General features: G+C 36.5%; 2 protein-coding genes across 3 annotated transcripts in view; both read right to left on the bottom strand.

Annotated features, from left to right (window-relative positions):
• The window catches only part of LOC311294946 (uncharacterized protein), a 424344-nt gene that overhangs the window by 16466 nt on the left and 387112 nt on the right, over positions 1–20766 (bottom strand). The window lies entirely within an intron of this gene.
• On the bottom strand, positions 14137–19334 carry LOC311295109 (uncharacterized protein). Of its 2 annotated transcripts, none has more exons than XM_084416313.1 (5): positions 19162–19334; positions 18393–18713; positions 16747–16785; positions 16548–16679; positions 14137–14862 (listed from the first exon to the last, which is right to left on the bottom strand). In XM_084416313.1, the coding sequence occupies exons 1-5, from the start codon at positions 19205–19207 to the stop codon at positions 14795–14797; spliced, it is 606 nt and encodes a 201-aa protein (XP_084272439.1). In that variant the 5' UTR covers positions 19208–19334; the 3' UTR covers positions 14137–14794. The 2 variants fall into 2 exon arrangements, with proteins under 2 accessions (XP_084272439.1, XP_084272440.1); XM_084416314.1 differs by having other exon boundaries at positions 18396–18713; positions 19162–19333.

Raw genomic sequence — 20766 nt, 5'->3', positions numbered from 1 at the left:
AAGAACTCCAGGGATAAAGAAACAAAACCATGAGAATGACCGAACTAGAAGCAACCATACATGTACAACAACTGACAAAGTAACAAGTGAAACACAAGGGCTATAAATACACAGGGACAAACAAGCTTAACTAGGAAATGAGGAAACAAGATACACCTGGGGAGACTAATCAACATGAAAAACTACATAGGACTACAAGACTTAGCACAAGGCAGGAAATGACAAAAGTACACACAAAACAAGTGGAACACAAGACAGGAATCATGACATTGAGTACGCAGCACAATTTCTCATGAAGCCGGAGCACGTATTGTTTTTAGAGAAACACGTGATCAATGAAAAACAACGGCTCGATTTTTTTTCAGTCACGTGAATGTCTCACTTTGCGTGTTGGAATGTTTGAACCCAGACCACTATTTTTTTTTTTTATATATATATAAATAAGCCTACAGCCTATGTTACATGATCATATATTCTGACACATAAACAGCATAGAAACCATAAAATAATTAGACCAACATTTACTTGCATCAAGCAACTCTGTTGGTATTTTTATTTCTGTATAGTATTAATATAATTGTTACATTTATTTTATTGCCATACTTTAATATGTGATATATATTATCATTAACTGGATTTCATGATAAAAGAGTTTATGTAAAGATTCTGTGCATTTAGTTTTAGTTGGTGAGTCCAGAGTGTCATCAGAGCTGTTCAACAATCCTCCACAATCCCATAACTCATCTATATGTAACAGATATTTACCGTACATGGACTAAATTTAGGACAAATTCTGATAAAATTAACAAAGTTACATATAAAAACTAAACTTTACACCATCTCTATGGTTCTGATGTTAAAGCTCACATGAAACGGCTCAGATATTTGTTCACAACTATTTCATTTTTGCTGGATGATTTTTAGTTTTGTTTGTTAGTTTTATATTCTTTATTCTCCTCGATGCATGCAGATCAAATGTCCTTATTTAACATGATGATGGCCATTATTCTGATGGTTTAAGTTCAAATTAAAACTTCACATAAAACTTGAGCATTAAAACCAGTTTTAGATCTGGAAAAAAAGTGGTTTAATTTATTTAGAGTTTGTGCAAGACAAGGTGTCTGTACTGGACGTTTGTGGTTAATGTGGCGTGCATCAGTGTTTGCATGCTTTGAGGCGTGAGTGTGTGTTCTTGATAATCTTGTGGGGTTGAAAAACTTCCACAGTACTTCCTCTTTTTGAGAAACAGTCTTATCTCAAAATAAAGAATGTAAACTGTTTGAGAAAAATATATTCTCTGTGAGATCTTAGGCTACTGTGTGATGTGTAATATTAAAATGTATCATCAAGCCTACTATGTGTATGTGAAATATAAGATTGATAGGTACTATACAGTTATCCGGACCACACGTGACCACAACCGCTCTTGGTTGGTCATAACCCCAGTGACGGGTAGGTTTAGGGGCGGGGTTGGGGTCATCACATGTGGTCCGGATAACCGTATAGTACCGATTGATATTCAGCAGCATATTATGAATCTCTCTGTATATCCATGACCTTTTACTCATATACTCGTGCTGTGATCCTACAGATAAGAAGTGTTAGTTTCAGTTAGTTATTTGCAGCTCAAGCAACACTTCATTATTTGAGAAGTTTCCACTATTCTTGTCACCACGCCTGTGTTCATCTATCTTGTCTGTAAAGAACATATTATGTTAGCCCTATTCGGACGGGATTAGTTTTACCAGGGTAGAAGATGGAGTAATTTTACCACATGACGTCTGTAATAATAATGGCCATCAATTCGCACAGGATAAGAGATCTCAGTAAACTAGCAGAAGTGGGAGGGGTAACTCGATTTACACACCCGCCGTCATCTTTCTGTCATCATGTGTGTATTACGTTGCTTCCTGAAATAAAATGCGCAAACACAAATAACCTATATGAAACACATTAAAACCTGTGAAACTGCTGATGATGATCAGGGACAAAAATCTCCAGAGTAAGTTAGTCATTACTGTTTGTATTCACAAATGTTTCATGTAATAATAATCATTTGAAAAACAATAATACATTGATTTTTTACAATATTCCTTGTTATTTTTTATGTTAGAATTACAATATGGGGAAACAAAGTATTTTACTACTAATGCTGAAACATTAGTTTTAAATAACATGTTCCACAGTTTTGTAAGGAATAGGGGAGAGCGGGGCACAACCTAACGCTTTTTGACTTTCTCAGTTTGTGTAAATCTACTTATGGTTCAGAGTATTTATTTTTTCCCACATTAATTTCCCACATGTCTAGTACAATTATGTGTTTTTGTTTTATTAATACAGTATATACTTTTTTCTTGATATACCCCGAAAGAATGGAAGTGAAATGTGACAACATGCCCCATAGGTGGGGTACATTGTAACATGTGAGGGGCACATTGTAACATAACATATGACAGCTTAAAATGTTATCTGATCTAATAAAAAAAATATACAAAACAAGCTAAAATATTTTCTAAATAAAATACAATTAAAAAACTTTTTCATATAAAATAATGGCAATTTTTAATAATTAAATAGAAACTCATTTTTGAGTTTTGACTACGAGCACATGAAAACACAGCTATACAACATAGTTCAAAACAAATAAATAATTAGTAATTTCTGAACATTGACTCTCAGTCTTTATTCACCTTTTTCTCACGTTTTCTCAATAAAATTAATAAAAGTATAAAATATAATAGCATATTTCTAATAGGGGCACATTGTAACGCAGTGTGACAACATGCCCTCGCCTACACAACTGGGATTTAAACCTGGCTAGTGTCTTCTGCTAGTTCGCGAAGCATTAAAGAACTATCTCAACTGTTAAATAACATCTTGGAGATTAAAATAATATCAGATTTGTCTTATTTTAAATAAACACAAAAAATAGAGATGAAAAATTAACTTAAGTAAGAAATTTACTTTTGCTATGGTTTAATAAATGTCTATGGATATCTTCCAAAAAAAAAAAAAAATTAATTTTGGCAGATTTTTTTTTTCTATATAGTGTTGATATGGCAACTAGTAAATACACAAAGTTCCGTCATCCAAGCATGTGCGGAAGTATTTAAAACAAGCGTGTTACAACTAACCCCGCGTTAGGTTGTGCCCCGCGCTCCCCTATAGTTTGGTACCATAAATTTGCTTCCAAATACAAATTTACAAAAATATCATTGTGTAATGGAAATACAGCACATTCATACAAAAAATAGCATGGACCAGTAAACAGTCCAAATGTGACACACCCTCAAGGCTACAGTAGAGTACCAAAGGGGAATAGTGCATTCACAACTTCACAGAATTAAAAAGAAGGCCTGGAAGAGCAAATGACAGAAACACACTGGGCCAAGACTTACAAAGGCAACTCCCACGAACCATGTTTCTTGACAAGCTATATAAAATCCCTAAAGATGTAATGGAGTCTGGCTGTAGGGATGAGGCTCCAAGTCATGATGTCTTCAAAACGATATCGTGGGAAGCGTGTCAGAGAAGCGGCAGCACAGCAATGAAATAATAAGTCTTCAGATAATGGTCAAAAAGAAAAAAAAAATCATGCTTCACCCAAAAGGGGTTCTACTGTGGTCACAAAGATGAATTGAAATTTATCAGGAACGATGCTGGGAAGACTTTGTGTATCTCGATGCGACTGGCAGTATCATGTGGAAAGAGAAGGGCTCTCTTCCTTTCTTTACGAGTGAAAACTCACCCCCCTTTACCTGTTCCTACATATCTGACCTGTGGCCACACCACAGCCTCAGTTACTTATTTTCTATAGGCGTTTCAAACTGATGTGGCAAGGTGCTTTGGAAGGAAAAGTAGGCAGTCACCCATCATGATCCTCTGTGATGGGTCGATGGTGTTAAAGGGACGGTTTAGCGTAAAATCAACCTAGGGTCCTTTGCACTATGACCTCGAGCCTAACATACAAATAGTTATAAATAGTTAATTATTTAACACAAAAAAACATCCTTATTTTAGCTCCTACACAAGTTGTGGATTTTTATTTAATTTCATCATGTTACTGTTACATGTTACCTTGCAGTACATAATGTTATTCTTGAACCTAATTATTATATTACATTCACAGTTTGCCAAACCACTACCATCTGGCCATGCATGTCTTTGGTTCTCTCACAACTGCAAGCACTTTAAAAGAACTACATGACATGGGTCAAAGTGTTGCAGTTGTCTTCTCAAGTCCATGTGGGGCCAATGTTGAAAAACCTTTTAAAAACCTGAAGTCTTGGCTGCAGAGAACAGGGAATACATTGGATGTGACTACCAAGTCCAAAAGTGATGCTGAGGACTTGAAGGTTGAGGCCGTGAAGTGAACTGAGATAAATGCCTTAGAGAGAGTAGCTAATTTTCAATGTACTTAAAAGGGGTGATATAATGCCCTTTTCACAAGATGTAAAATAAGTCTCTGATGTCCCCAGAGAGTGTATGTGAAGTTTTAGCTCAAAATACCCAACAGATATTATTATATAGCATGTTAAAATTGTCACTTTTTGAGGGTGAGCAAATACGCACCGTTTTTGTGTCTGTCCCTTTAAATGCAAATGAGCTGCTGCTCCCAGCACAGGGGGCGGAGCTACAACAGCTTGTGTCCTGAAAATTTCGAAAACGTTTAGCCTTTTATGTTCAAACCAGAGTCAGACAAAGATGGAGAGACTCAAGAAGAAGTGACAATATGTGACAACAATTCTGAATGCTTAGTTGATGAATTTATGTAGCTTATGTGTAGTTATCTTCTAGTCATTGATTAGCATATTCTGTCATGATCTATAAATCGCGTTCCCGGGGGCGGGGTTTATGTAAATTTTAGGGTTTGTGATGTCACTAACCCGGGAGGAAGCTTGTGTAGTCCTTACCAGCCGTTTGTTGTAGTCCTTAAAAAACAATTTCTTTAAAAGAAAATATCTTCCTTTGCTTTGAACTTTGAGCATTGTAACTTTGCAGATGTTGTTTATGCTCAAACAGCAACATTACACACTAACTAAAGTTAGAAAAGTGAAATCATAATCAACCACCCCTTTAAAGTGTATGTTACGGCAATACATATTTGAAATTACTACTATTTTACAGAACACATTTATGGAACAATTGCATTACATGTAAATACAATACAATACATCGCAACAACAAGCTCTTTTGTCAGTACAGAAAGTAACTGTAGTGTGTTTTGTCTGTAAAGACTTGTTTAAAATGTATTTAAAAAAAAAAAAAAAATGTATTAAGTACCTTCCACTCAAACACCACAACACAGCATCATTTAAAGGAGAACTCGGTAACTCTAGCGAACTCTAGTCACTTCTTCGCTGATTTTCCCTTTTGTTGTCGCATGTTTTCCCCATGAGCTCCCCCTACAGCTGTGGTGGGGCGTATATTTCACAACACGGTCGTAAAAAACTCACTTGCGGCGGCCTCCTCCCCCTCTCTACCGCTGCTCATGTGCGTTTGTTTTGATCGGAGCAAGCCAACTGTATCGTGTGGAGCTATGTCTACCGAGGTGGGTAATCTGGTAATACATCATACATGCGTGTTTGTTTATGTCGAATTGCCGTAAAGCAATTTGTGTTTCGCGCTCGTTCTCATTCTCGTTCTCGCTTCTCACGAGACTTCCAATTTCTATCTTGCCGGGACGGTAGTCCCCAAGTTGCAAGGTTGGTTTTCCGCCTGGGAACGCTGGGGGGAGCGGGGAAAGTCACCAATATCACCAGAACAGGTTGTTTAACCATCCAAATGATTTCTAGACAGTTTTATTACGTTAAAAAAGTTACCAAGTTCTCCTTTAATATAACAAGACAGAAATGTAGAAGAAATATAAATTCCACAGCAACTGCAGCCTCTAACACATATAACAGTATGGTTACATTGTTTGCAGTATTTTTAAATAACTGTTTATTACGTTTTTTGGTTGTGTGGTTCTTTTATTTGCATTGTGTGGTCTATGTGTACTGTGCTGTAATGCTCACAAGAACATTAAATAGTGTTTTGTTACCATATCAGGAACATGTGATTCCTTACTTTCATCCTTAGATATATGTTTTAATTCTGTCTAAAATTTTGACAAAAACTACACAACATTTGGCACCAAGTACATGTCTGACAGGACTTGTGTATTACTGTAGTGTATTCCTGCCCAGACACATAGGCATTTTCAAAAAGGTCAAAGCATAAGAAGGATAAACTTCCTAAAGTTGTGTCAGTCATTTTTTCTTATCTTTATGAAGGCTGATCTCTTCTATTGAATTGTGCCAGACGTCCTACAGTTTACAGACACACCTCTAATAATAACACATTGTCAAATTACATTTAGGACACTAAAGGAGTCAACAGATTTGCAACACATTGCAAGAAAATTATTTCCTATGCTCCACTGGACAAGAATGGAGAACACAATGTGTACTTCTGCAGAGGCCTTATCAATCACCTCAGCAAGTATCTTCTTCCATATGCTGGATTGTGGACCGGGATGATGATAGGTTTGCCATAATTTAACAACATATTGCTTTTCAGATAGAAAAATCTGGGTTTGTTTTCTGAAAATTAAATACATGTCTTCATTTCTTTTTGTACAAAGGTGACCTTGGACGACATGGGACGGGACCTCATTATGAGCAGAGCACTACTGAGAAAGGCAAGTTATTATAATACATTTATCACAACATGACCTTTGTCTCAGTAGTGTTATTGTGTTTAAATGATCAATTATGTTTCGAATTCGCTTGTTTTTTATTCCTTGCTCACGCCCGTTTCACACATACTCCGTGTGCAGTGCGTGTGCGGTGCGTGTTGCAGTGCGTATGCAGTGCAGGAGCAGCACGCGCAATAGTGCTTTCACATATGCTGCGTTTGCAGTGCGTAACTGATCCGCTGCTGGCTATACCACAAATACATACTCTCAATTTGTATTTCAAATCAAGAAGTTATCAGCCACTTTTATTTTAAAAATGTTTTTTTTTGTCAGCATTGCGATTCTCTTTCTACACGCCTACACTCTTTAATAGATGTATTCACGTTTAAACACAATTTAAATAACATATTATTAAATGCATTACTTCTATATAATTATATATTAAGTTGCTCAAGCAAGTGGTAAAATATTTTACCATGTAGCCTACTTAAAATCGCAAAGCCTACATTTTAAATTAAAACGTAAAATTGACAAAAACAGCCCACTCGCATGCCTTTTCTTTTTCATTTAAATCTTAATACAATAAATCTTGCATGTCACAAAGAACTTGTTTTTTTTTTACCTCCACGAATGAGACAAGTGTTGTTTATGTCGCCTTGTTGAGGTAAATTGTAGCTTTCCTTGCTTTACCCCGGTCTTATGGAAAAAGTAGTATTTAATTAAATAGCCTACATTTATGGTGAGATTACTACATTTTATTTCATTAATCGCATTTATGGTGAAATTTCTACATTTTCAGGTCAATATGTGTTCATTTTGACCACGAAACATGCGCTGTCACTTTAATTCAGCGTTTGCAGCACAGCAAAAATAGACTCGGTGCGGAAACGATCTCTGCACTGCTGTATACGCACCGCAACTGGAACTGATCGACGGACCGCAACCGCGTGCAGTGTGAAAGCTCTAACCTGTTAACATGGGTACGGAAAATAATACTCACCGCATACGCACTGCAAACGGAGTATGTGTGAAACGGGCGTCAGAACATAACAGAGGACAACAAAACACAGGGAATAATGGAAAAGAGCCAGTAGGATTTTAAAACACATTTGTTTCACTTCTGGCCGGCCCACTGGGCTTGATGACTTTGTGGGCCGCTATCAGACTAGTCACACCGCTCTCCTGAAGGAGTATGAAGACTCCGAAAGAGTTTTCAGAAGAAAACTTTATGCAGACATACAGAGTGGACCAAGAAAAATGGAAGGAACGCCAGCAGAAAAATAAGGGGAGATAAGTAACACCACTCCGCAGCCATTCCTTTTCAAAAAACCAAACAAGAAGGTATACTTTAAACGTAATGCTGTCATGCATTAACAGTAACAATTTTAATCAACATATCACTTTTAGTTCTACTGCTGCCAAGGGAAACGCAGCCGATCCGAAATTGTTTACTAGTCATAGACATATAACAGCAAAACCCCTTTTTCATTACTTAATTTTCTTTTATTTCAAACACTACACAAATCTTTACTCAATATTGTGGTACTTACTACATACCGAATTTGCCTGCTTACCCATATTGCTTTAAAAAGGTAAATGTACTTTATTATCTTTATATTTTAAACCATACTTATTATTTATCATAATTATTATTTAACGTCCAATGGCTATTTGCATGTAGTTTTGCTGCACTGTAGAATTTCGTTTCCTCCCTACTAATGAGGGGTCCACCTCTCTCCATTTCAGTTGTTTTTACTTTATTAAAGGTGTTTATACTGTTAGTATCCGTATGTGTTTATTTATCATGCATGGTGCATGTTAATGCCCACAGGGTTTTATTACTTTGTAATCTTTTTCATGGGCATTGTGTAATATTGTGTAATACTCTGCTTTTACTTGCAAACATCAGTATTTATACAGGGTTCAGGGGGTGTAACAGCCAACCAATGAGAATATTCATTAAATTCTTATAGAATGTGAGACAAGTCCATTTATGGCCACTTTCCGGCTGAAAGCAGCCCTTTCGGACCCTCTCTCCTAAACAAAGAAAGAGGGACCCTTTCTAGGCTGCTTTCCAAGAAACACACTCGTACACAGATTGTACATTACAACAGATGTGTGCAGAGAAGCAAGAACTTCAGCGTCAAAGACCACAGAGGAAGAAAACAGGGTGAAACAGAGACAGAAAATTCAGGCTGATTAGATTGATCTTGCACTATCTCTCTGTTTTCTTCTGTTAATTAAGTTAATGTTTATGTGTCAACATTTTATACACATTGACAGTACAAAATGACAGAATACAAAATAATTGGGGGTATTTTAAATGCTAACATATGCTGGAGTCTGACACAGTCCACATGATGTTTTTAAATATTATTGTTAGTTTAGATGGCTAAGGAAATAATGAGGGCATTTCTGGCTGTTCAAGTTTTACATTTTGGAACATCAAAAAAGGAAATTCCACAAGAGCGAAAAATGATGGCTCTCCAGGTACTTTGTTTGTAAAGAAAGTGTTTGTCTGTTATGTAGAGTTATACAAAATAAAACACAGCTTTACAAATTAGACTCAGCTGTTATAAAAAAAAACTACAAAAAGCTGTAAAGATTTCATAAAACATACAGAAACAAAAATCCTATTTTTAATTGCTTACAAATAATAACTCTTTCACCAAAGAGTGTGGTTCTTTAACAGCGTTAAGCAGAATGTTAATAACAGGCAAAACACAGACACAGCAGCACAGTAATACTGATGTAATCTGGTCATAGATATACAGTGACATGAAGACGTTCACAAAAATGAATGGGATGTAAATGGACTGTTTATTAATGGTACCGTTAATGTCTTGACACCAGTTACACACATTGTTATTTTCACTGCATGTTATACACTATTTTAAAGCCTGCTTTAAAGGCTGCATTTAGTAATTACCTGAATATCTGGTTGGTTGTGGTTTACAACAGAACAGCTGAAATGTATGCTGTCTTTGCAGTATGTAATGTTGAAAGGACATTGACCTTGAACTGTAAACACCTTATGTTTTTGTCACTTATGTTATTTCTGTTTATACTTATATTTTAGTGTTTGATGAGGCCAATAACTGCATTGTGCTCATTGAAAAAGTCAAGTGGAAGTCGGCCTTCTATGACAAGATGGGTACAAAATTTTTGTTCACTTGTGAAAGGTAAATTGGAAAGTAAAAAGCAGTAGCAATATTAAACCGTGGATCTGTGTTTGTAGCAGATCAGTGATATTTCCAACTTCTTACTCTCTAGATCCAGTGTGACGACTGCGAAAGGTGGTATGACTGAAGAGGAGCTGGAACAGGCCAGAGTCAACAATTGGGACTGCATTTTGTGCTCTTAAATCTGTGTGATTTTATTTTTATTTAAATTCTGCTATCTGATTTTTTATATATATATATATATATATATATATATATATATATTGTTGCTAATTCCAGTCTGTCCTTTTAAAGAATTTGTGTAAGAATGAGTATACACGTTTTTGAAAATAATTTGTAAATATTAATGTCATTTAAACAACATGTGAAATTCAACATCAGAACGTGTTGTCATTTTGTAAGTGACACTGTGCTCTTATTTTGTAATACAACATTTGAATGTGCTGAAACTATGCAGGTGACACTGTGAGAAGGTGTACTCTCCAGCTGAGGTGAATCTGGCCTGTGGAAACTAGGATTTTAGATAGATAGATAGATAGATAGATAGATAGATAGATAGATAGATAGATAGATAGATAGATAGATAGATAGATAGATAGATCAGAATGATAGATAAGATAGATAATCGCCTTCGCCGGATGATCAATCGTTTTCATGTCAGATGACGGTCTGACGGTCTTACCGTAATAGCTAATGTATGAGCGAACCACAAAATATATTGGTGGCTAGATTGACAGTGCATTTTGGGATGGTGCTGGCTTGACCTCAGTGACATAGCGGTCCGGGCTGTTACATCTTAAAGGAACGTTAAAGAGTTTTATTGACTTCCTGATCGTCTTTTTTTGATATCGAACTGTTTTGAATCATTTGATTTAATATATTTCAAGTATATTTGTATAGCGCTTTTTACAATACAGATTGTATCAAAGCAGCTTCACAGTATTAAAATAAAATAATACACCAAAGTTTGTTTCTAGTGGAATTTATTGATTGATAGAATAAAATTAAATATCCCCAAAATATCCCCAACTGAGCAAGCCAAAGGCAACAGTGGCAAGGAACCGAAAAAATTTCCTTGAATATTTGAAGTATGCTTTAACTTTTCATCAGTTAAGGTTTTGCTGTTCGTGGCCTATCATTTGTTGTCATTTTTACATGTTTTGTCTGTTTCACTTTACAAATTGAGACATGTTTGAGGATTCTAGCAAAGACGTGTTCAGTCCTGTGAAACAATCTAATGTCACTTTTCCATTGGGCAGAGGTGGTGGACCTGAAATGTATCACAATGAGAGGGTGTCTGAATTTACACGTTGTTATGGGAGCGGGAGAGCATTAGCTAATTTGGGACTTGACCATGTGCACACAGCTGATTCAGCGATTGGTGTGTCTGTAGATCCAGCAGCTCCACCCCAATCATACACCCTGATATTGAACGTGTCATTACTCCTGAGTCGTTAGGGGTCATCATTTCAGATCTGGCTCAGAAAATAGGAAAGTATTTCAGCCAGACTTAACATTGCGCACCAGCCCAGTCCAGTACAGCCTAATCCACCGTGCCAGTCTCAGCACTCCAGACTGATGAATCAAGCCTGAAGGTGATCAGGATTCAGCAACTCCACCATTCTTCAGGGGCGATAATGATTCATTTACTGTGCACGAGTGGGAAGATATGATGTACAGTCATTTGAACAGAATGAAATGCAGAATGCAAACTGATGTCTCTGATCTCATCCTGAGCAGGGGTGCGTTTCCCGGAAAACGACGTAACTCGCTGCTTAACTACCGTAGTGCGATGCATCTTTGAAGAAATCAACTAGCTAGTCACGACTGTTTCCCGAAACTGAATTGTCGAAAATTGGTTGTTAAACCACGTTGGTTAATGATATCACGCACGTGATGGAGTAATACCTTCGTTTAATTAAACTGTTTGAGTTCGAATTATTGCTAGATGTTTTGCTATAAATTACAGACATGGCGCCTGAGGACTATTTCTCATTTTTCTCAGTTATTTTGCTTTATTTCCAGATTCAATCATAGGCTCGTTCTGACATAATCGAGCACGTTCACACATCCGTCTTCAAAAACGGTGCTTTAAATCTCTTGACAAACTAAAAGACGTAAATTACATTATTTATTTATTCTAAATTAAAGATATAGATTGTACTGAATGTCAGCTTGCTTATTTGGCTTAAAATAAGGATTTATTGAGTCCACATGTCATGCAAACTAGAAACGATGCTTCTAAACACAGGTCAAGAGCTGTTAGCGACTTAGCGATGCTGTTGGCGAATGTTAATTAGATCTATAGTTTCGGGAAACACCAACTCGTTGAACTATGCTGATGACGACGGATCTTGCAACCATAGTTGGCTAACGATGCTTTTGGGAAATGCACCCCAGATTGGCTGGCAGAGTGAGAGATGTGGTTAAGGTGCCCCTGCGAAGCCGCCCTGAACTGAGTGCTAGTGAGCTCCCAAGTGCAGTGTTTGACATGCTGAAACACAATGCTGATGCCTTTGGCTGACTTCTATAACACCGTCCCTAGAGCAAGGCCATAGATGTTGCTGATGAGTGCTTGCGCAGACGTAATAAGAGTGTTGAGGATCCTGTTGCTGAAGCTGTCATTATGTATATTTGCCCAGACCCGAGTCTTGCTATGTCTTTTCAGTTTAAGCCAGCTGAGAAGTGGAGTGCATCTGAGGTCCAGGAGCGATTGGATAGTCATCAGAGGGAACTAAAGAGAGTCTCTTCTCAGATGCAGCACACAATGTCCTTCATCAGCTTGCAACCAGTGCACTGTTATGGCAGACCCCAATTCTGTGTCCCGTTTTCCTCAGCAGCCTGTTTCCATGCCAGCCCAGTCGCTGCCTCCTGTAAGTCATCTTAATCCTAATGCTGTTCCTTTCTCTCCAGACACCAGCCTTCGAGTCCTGTCATTGTGCACTGCCTCTTAACCTTCATCCAGTCAGGTTCATACAGGCAAAACTTCAGATTTCAAAACCAACTCAAGCTCTGCATGTAGGTCTGTAGATCCAAGGAACACACCAATTACAAACGTTGTAGACGTCAGAGGCTATGTCATCACTGTCTCAGTCCTGGCCACTTTAAGAAAGACTGTCCTAAAGCAGCATGCCCTGGGGCTCCCTCAGGCCCCGTTTATTACACGTACATGGTTATTTTGAAAAACTGAGATATTTCCCTTCGTTTGTGCCCTTCGTTTACACGCAAATTGAGAATTTGTGTCAAACGATTCTTTCTAAAAACTCCGTCCAGAGTGGAGATTTTGGAAAACTTTGTTTGCATGTAAACTGAGAAAAACTGAGAGTTTTAGGCAGCCGACGTCGCAGTATGTGACTATTTTCGGGATTCTGATTGGCTAACGTGGGCTTGAGCTTCTCGTTACACTGCCACCTACAGGTTTGCCATGTTCTTGACGACATATATACAGGGGTTTGTGTAAACGAACACTTTTCTGAAAACTGACAGGTGTGCACAATGTTATTTATGAAATTTGTTTATGAAAATACCCGGCCACGTGTAAACGTAGCCTCAGATACTGCTCATTTAACTGAAGAGCCCGTGCGATGAGAGGGGTAGTGTAACTGGTCTGTTGTCTGCGTTGTGTTTTGTGCGTTGTGAAGAACTGGACAGCAGTCAGCAGTTTCACTGTTTTCACAGCAGTTTTCTTTTATTTGTCTCGTTAGCTGTCGTTCCAACCACACAACTTTGCCATGCTGTTTGTGAATGTTTGTTGGAACTATAGTTTCGGGAAACACCGACACGTTGAACTATGCTGATAACGACAGAACTTGGCGACCATAGTTGGCTAGCGATGCTTTCAGGAAACACACCCCTGATCGTCAGTGGAATGATATTGATTTATCTGATAAATGATTTAACTTTTTTTTTTTTTTTTAACAGCATTATACAGTAGTGTACGTGAGCTCAGCACTTACTAACATGTTTAATTAACTGCATCTCAACACTTGGTAAAATGTGTTGGTCATGGAAAATTAACAGTATTCTTTGATTTTTGCATTACTAGAACGTTCCACTCCCATTAGCGTTTAATGGGACTGAGCTCTCATGTTAATCTGTCGTGTTTAGTAAATGTGTCTCTAGAGTACATGAGTTGAATCTAGCAGGGCGTTGGACATTGATCTGTTTGTCAAAAGTCCACATCCATCACCTCATATTACTGAAGCTGTTGGCCGATTCTGCTCTGGTCGTCTCATTTTTACAGACAGAACAAACCCAACAATAGAAACAAAGATATTTTTTGGTAATTTTTTGGTAATTTTTTTATTATTATTTTATTCAGTGAAGTGAAGCAAATGTTTTGCATTAGGCTTAAAACAGCAATACACAAAATACAGAGTTGAACATTCTCTAATAAAATGATTGTTTTTTTTTTATTACTAATCAAATTTAAAAAAATCAATAAGCTCACACAACTATGATAAATCATCACCCATTTCAGATCATTTAAATTTGCATTCACAATCAGAGATACCACAAAACAGAGATGAAATTAAGGCACAGTGTATAATGTAAGCAAATATAAGTAAAAGTGCAGATTATTACTGCAATAAAAGAAAAGTCACATCAAATTTGGTACACAGAGAAAAACTGTCAGTGTGGCACAAACACACGTTTCTAGAAACTTATAGATGTTAAAACTAAAGCATCACATGTCATTCCTATATAGTCCATACATGACATTTCTCATCAGATATTTTGTCTAATAATTGCAAAATAGTAAGTGGTTTATCCAGTATTAATTTTATGCACTGAGTGACAGATATGAAATGTGAATTTTGATTAGATGTGTCTGCACACAGAGGATTTCAGAGGCTCTAATGAGGAGAAATATGACTGATTTTGAATAATGAAAATGTCACATTGGTTTTGTACCGAAGCTGTTGGGAGAGTTTTACTTTATCAAAGGCTGGTCTTCTTGATCAAAGGCTGATTCCGCATTTCTTCTGTGTTTAGTGGAATCTGACAAAAACAAGATATGAAGAGACAGACCGATTAAAAATAAACATGACACAAAAGAGAAGTGTTTTGGATGTACAGTCGGGAGTAAAGAGTTTTGACCAGTTAAATGTGTGTCACACAAAAGCGTTTGTTCAGAACAGTGAAGAATCCACTCAAATGGGAAGATCAGATATATTAGACATAAATACCATATCAATACAATATTACTTATGTTAAAAACACTTTCTAAATATCTCAAGTTAGTGTCTTTTTTAGGAAACAGATTTTGATCTTCAAGATCAAATAATTTCATTTAGATTTTTTAAATCAATTTAAAATGAGCAGATGTTTTAAAATAGATCCGATCTCTTCAAATGAAAGCTGTTTTTGAAAACTTCACCGATGTGTGATTTCACAGCATCACGAAGATTGAGATTTATATATATGATAAAAGATTTCTGGCACTCAAGACACTTACATGTAAGTTCACTGCAGTAAAGCTCATTACAGTAAAACATGTTTATTTATATAACACACAATTCAAAACAATTCACACATTGCTAAAATTAGAATAAATGTAGATAGATAGATAGATATAGATTTTTTTTTTATGTCCTGGCTCTTCCAAGCTTTATAATAGAAGGCAATGGGTATATTTTTTTGGAAGTCCATCAAAGTGCATCTATCCATCATAAAAGTGCATATATCATCATAAAAGTGCATATATCATAATAAAAGTGCATATAATTTCATCATAAAAGTGCATCTATCCATCATTAAAGTGTCCCAAACTGCTCTGAGGGGTTAATAAAGGCCTTCTGAAGTGAGGCCAATGCGTTGGTGTAAGAAAAATATCCATATTTAAAACTTTATCGGCTAAAACAACTAGCTTCTGGCAGACGGCTTACACAGGCAGTCACAGTCGACTTACGCCACAAGACTAACACTTGACAATGTGTGACGTAGGATAGGAGTAGCGTGAGCTTTGGCTCCTCTTGCGGTTCAAACAAACAGGGCTGGGCAACCACATTCACCATTACGTTGTAAGTCAAGTTCAAGTGTTACTCTTTTGGCGTAAATTGATGCGTACGGCCGGAAGCTAGTGATTTTAGTCGATAAGTTTTAAATATGGATTTTTTCTTACACGAACGCAACGCTTCGCTTCGCTTCAGAAGGCCTTTAATAACCCCTCGGAGCCGTGGAAGATCCAGGACATTTTTTAATATAACTCAGATTGTATTTGTCTGAAAGAAGAATGTCATATACACACAGGATGACTTGAGGGTGAGTACATCATGGGCTAATTTTCATTTTTGGGTGAACTATCCCTTTAAGTAAAATATTTGAGTTACCACCGACAGTCAACATCTGCCACAAAAGCTCATACTATAAAAACAGAGAAATATTGAAGATACATTTTAACAAGAACAATAAAAAAACTTAAATGAAAAAAAAAATAATAATAATGCTCCATATCTCCCTCCTGGTTTCTGTTCATTAAATCTTCATAATCTGTCATTATCACTGTCATCTTTAATATTTGAGCATTAATGATAGTTATTTATAATGCTGCTGGATAAAAACAACCTGATCAAAAACCACATACAATCACAAACACAAAGGCACAAAATGTTTTAAACCTGAATGAACATCACTACATTTTTACAATCTACAGCACAGTATTTATCTCTCGCTGTAATACTTACACATTTGTCCCTTTTTCCAGTAGCCATAGGCAACGCCACCAACAGCTACAGCCACCACCCCAATAACACCAACAACAATCCATGCTATCGTACCTGAAGACGGACCTGATTCTTGAACTGATTCTAGAACCACTGAAGAGAGACAGACATTAATGTTACACCACAATAACAATCTCTGCTTTCACATCTGAACACAGACCTGATTCTGGAACTGGTTCTGGAACTGGTTTTGGAACCACTGAAAAGAGACAGACATTAATGTAACACCACAATAACAATCCCTGCTATCGTACCTGAAGACGGACCTGATTCTGGAACTGATTCTAGAACCACTGAAGAGAGACAGACATTAATGGAACACCACAATAACAATCCCTGCTTTCACACCTGAACACAGACCTGAATCAACTAAAGACAGAGAGTCATTACTGTAAAGCCACAGTGAAGGAGATCACAGAGCTGTTGGTTTGTAGCAAAGGAGTCTAAACTGTATAAAACATTTTTTTTCATAAAACAAAGATTACTGAAGTGTGTTTTACAAGAAAATACAATTTCAGATTTTCTACCACAAAATTTCACACGTAAGTGTTTCTTGCCATTTCATTTCTGAAATTACAAGGAATTTCTGAGTGAAAAATGTTTTTTTCCCCAATGTGGTCAGGTGAGGGATCACGTTCTGCGTTCTCATTGGCTATCACCACACGGGGCCCGTTCTTCGTACGTGGATAACTTAATTAGCTGGATTTGATTTGACATGATCCAGGATTGTTGGGTTCTGTCATATAGAAACAGGTCAGTAAACTCAAACCTGCTCTGGAGCAGCTTAATTATTTCACGGAAACAAGATATCAGTTTTCAACTTTTTAAGCGGAGGTGATACTTGAAGTCTGTCCTAGACACTACTTTCTTACAAGAGTATCTTAATAATGAACCAGGAACAATAATCCGTTTGTGGCAGCTGCGCTGTCAAACTTTAATTATTGCTGTCACGTAACAAATCTGCTTCCGATTTAAAATTAAATGTAATGTAAAATTAAATGAATCAGTCATGTTTTTGTCAATCTTATCTGTTTGAGAGTCCCTGGGGTGTTTGGGGCTTATTTACAGTTAAAAGTCTGGTCCTATACACATAATCTTTTTTTTTTTTTTTACTGATTATTATTAAGATGTTTGTTAATAAATAAACTGTATCTGAGATGTCATATACAATTTTGACTCCCAGCTGGCTTGTCTGGGCCGCTGGTCTCATAAAAAAAAAGAACTTTAACAAGCTCACTATTGAAAAACAACTGAATGACTATTATTTGGAAACCTGATTTTTCTCCACCTTAGTTCAGATTCAACTGTATTGTATATAATAGTATACTGAGTGCATCACAGAGCCAATGAAATACATACATTCTCAGTTGTCTATATAAGTCAAATTCACTATAGGATAACCTCTGCACCCATGTCTAAATTCATTAATTCATAAATTCACGTCTCACAGTTGTTTTGAGGGACACCATTCACTGATTGATGAATAATTTACCAACAAACCAAAAATCATATATCTTTTTTTTTTACCACAGAATATAAATCTGAAATCTGTTGATTTTTCCTATAGTAATGCAGCAGTTTAAATGAATATCAAATTATCGATTTGTCAATTTTCTTGACAAACAGATGATAACATCATTATTTTAATTAAATATTTTACTGAAATATGTTGTAAAACTTTGCTGACAAACTATAAATTACAGCACTTGACCATACAATTTTGCATCTGTAAAAATGCCAATTTCAGAGATTTTAAATTGTTCATAGAGAGATAACTATGTAAATAACATTATTAAAAACACTCACCACCACTGACACTGAATGTCTTCTCTGAGGACCCTCTGGTACTGCTGATCTTTAGTTTATATTCTCCAGAGTCAGTGGTTTTGATGTCTGTGATCTTGAGATCTCCAGTCTGATGGTTCGGCTGCAGTCTGCCTCCGTATGCCCCATTAGTTTCATCAGATACTGTGATCTCATTGTTGCTGTCACTACCGATTCTGAATAAAAGATTATTATTTAACCTCCACTCCATCTCATCACTACGCTGTATTTCAGTAACACCAGAGTTTAGAGTGACAGAATCTCCCTCCGTCACTGTCTTCACTTCATCGGCACCATACACACCTGAAGAACAAACACAGTTACTGAAACTTATAAAACACTCTGAAATCACGAGTCTTGTTTATTGATCAGTGGAAATCTCGTGTGGTATGCTGTAGACTACATTAAAATGAATGCATGTTATATGATACAATTACAAAATAGCCTAAAGCAAATAATATTGTTGAATCTGGCTTCAACAACTGTGACCATGCAACAGTGTTGAAGACATGGCCACTGTCTACATTCAATATGAGCGTGACTTACAAATATGTAACCATTGTTGTTGAACAATATACAAAAAGATGCAGTAGCCTATATCTTGGTAAAAGTGATCACGGTTATTATATGTATATATTCGGCAGAAAAAAATAAAGTATGGAAAAGAAAACGCGCATAGAAATAGGCTACGAACCCGAAAGTGCTGCAACTATGTAAAAAAAAAAAAAAAAAAAAAAAAAAAACGACTTACCAATCGCGATTAATGGTAAAAGAACAAGTTTAAGTGCGTTCTTCATCTTGATGTAGAGTCGCGTGAATATAGATGATCCGTAGACTAGAGTTATTAAAGTCCTCAGAGTGCTCGTCAGAGACCCGTTTCTAAGCCGCAGTCTCAAACTGAGGTCAAGCCAGCACCACCCCGAATGCACTGTCAATCCAGCCGTCAATATCACTATAAAGTGCCTTTGGTGTCCTCATCAGAATCGCTCAGTCATCATGAACATAATGCAAAATAATGAAATTCTGAGGTTTTATTATAAATGGCCAAACACTTACACACATACAAGTACAATGATACGTCTCTTGAAATGTGTTTTTCTGATTTTATACCATTTTCTTTGATTGGATGTATGTGATTTTGGCATGTCCCGCACGCTGCTCAGCTAACTTCAGTGATTGTAAAAAGTGGTTAAATTACATACAATTATAATACTTTTTTAATGTACTTATTGTCCTCAGCAAGTTATTTAATAAAACAAGTCATTTTGATTATTTATATTTTATTTTCATAATAATATTAAGCTGTTTGCATGTGTCCCTGAAATTGCTGTCCACCCTGTCATTATGGGGTAAACTCCCCTTTAAGAAACCAGTTGATGTACTCAGTCAGTGACATCCCCTCCCCCATTCGGTCTTCCTTCAGTGGAGGTTAAAACATCTGCAACACACACAGAAAGAATCTACACTTATATTTCCAAATTTTCATCATATTGTGTTTGTAGTAGCGTGTTGTCAAGCTTAACATGTCCACCCTGTCATTGTGAAATGTTAATTAATATAAAAACTTTTCAGAAATTCTAAATATACATTTTAAACAGTGCGCAGTCAGCTTCAACAGTGAATCACTTTGCTTACTGCTGTACACTATGTGCTCATTAAAAACTAACTTTAGCCAAAAAATGTCAACAAAACATTTGCAACTCCTGAAAATCAGCCTGAGCCAGGCCCCTCCTTCTTCTATATTGGTTAAGGGTTTCTTGAAGGTCCTGTTGTTTTTAAAATGTTCCCCCATTCTAGTTCACCCATTAAAGCATTTGTCCACCCTGACCCTGTCATGCCAAGTTCCACCCTGTCATTTTGTTGTCCACCCTGTCATGTTCAACTTTTATGATGAAAATAAACTAATTATTTTAACAAGTTAACAAAACCTTGTGTGTGATTTCTTAATAAACAAATGAGGGCCACTTAGTATTGTTTTAAATTTTGACTAAATATCTTTGTTGTTAGATTTTATTTAGAATAGAATGTGCAACTATCGCATATTTTATTGGGCAATACATATTTAAGCAGTAACTTCATTATTATCAAAATACTTTTACCATTAACTAAAATGTTTTGTTGGGAAAGGGACACATTCTCTTTCCTCAGATCTACATTTTATAATCACTATGCAATGAAAATGTATTTATTCTACTATGAGTTTGTCCATGACAGGGTGGACATATTTTATGGTTTGCTCGTATATTGTCAGCTTGCAGTTAATTTATAAAAAGTGCTGGAGCTTGACCAATATGCATTTCTAACAGCCTAATGTCTCCTTAATACAACAAATATGAAGTTAAATGGAAAATCTCAG

Source organism: Rutilus rutilus (assembly GCF_951802725.1).
Source record: "Rutilus rutilus genome assembly, chromosome: 8".
Classification (NCBI taxonomy): domain Eukaryota; kingdom Metazoa; phylum Chordata; class Actinopteri; order Cypriniformes; family Leuciscidae; genus Rutilus; species Rutilus rutilus.
This window is presented reverse-complemented; position numbering and strand designations above follow the sequence as displayed.

Excerpts from the sequence above, each read along its gene's own strand:
- LOC311295109 (XM_084416313.1), bottom strand. The coding sequence starts at position 19,207 with ATGAAGAACGCACTTAAACTTGTTCTTTTACCATTAATCGCGATTG. Across the intron at positions 16,786-18,392 it reads GACATTCAGTGTCAGTGGTG|TGGTTCCAAAACCAGTTCCA; the intron begins GTGAGTGTTTTT and ends GTCTCTTTTCAG. Across the intron at positions 14,863-16,547 it reads CTGGAAAAAGGGACAAATGT|ATTCCACTAAACACAGAAGA; the intron begins GTAAGTATTACA and ends TGTTTTTGTCAG.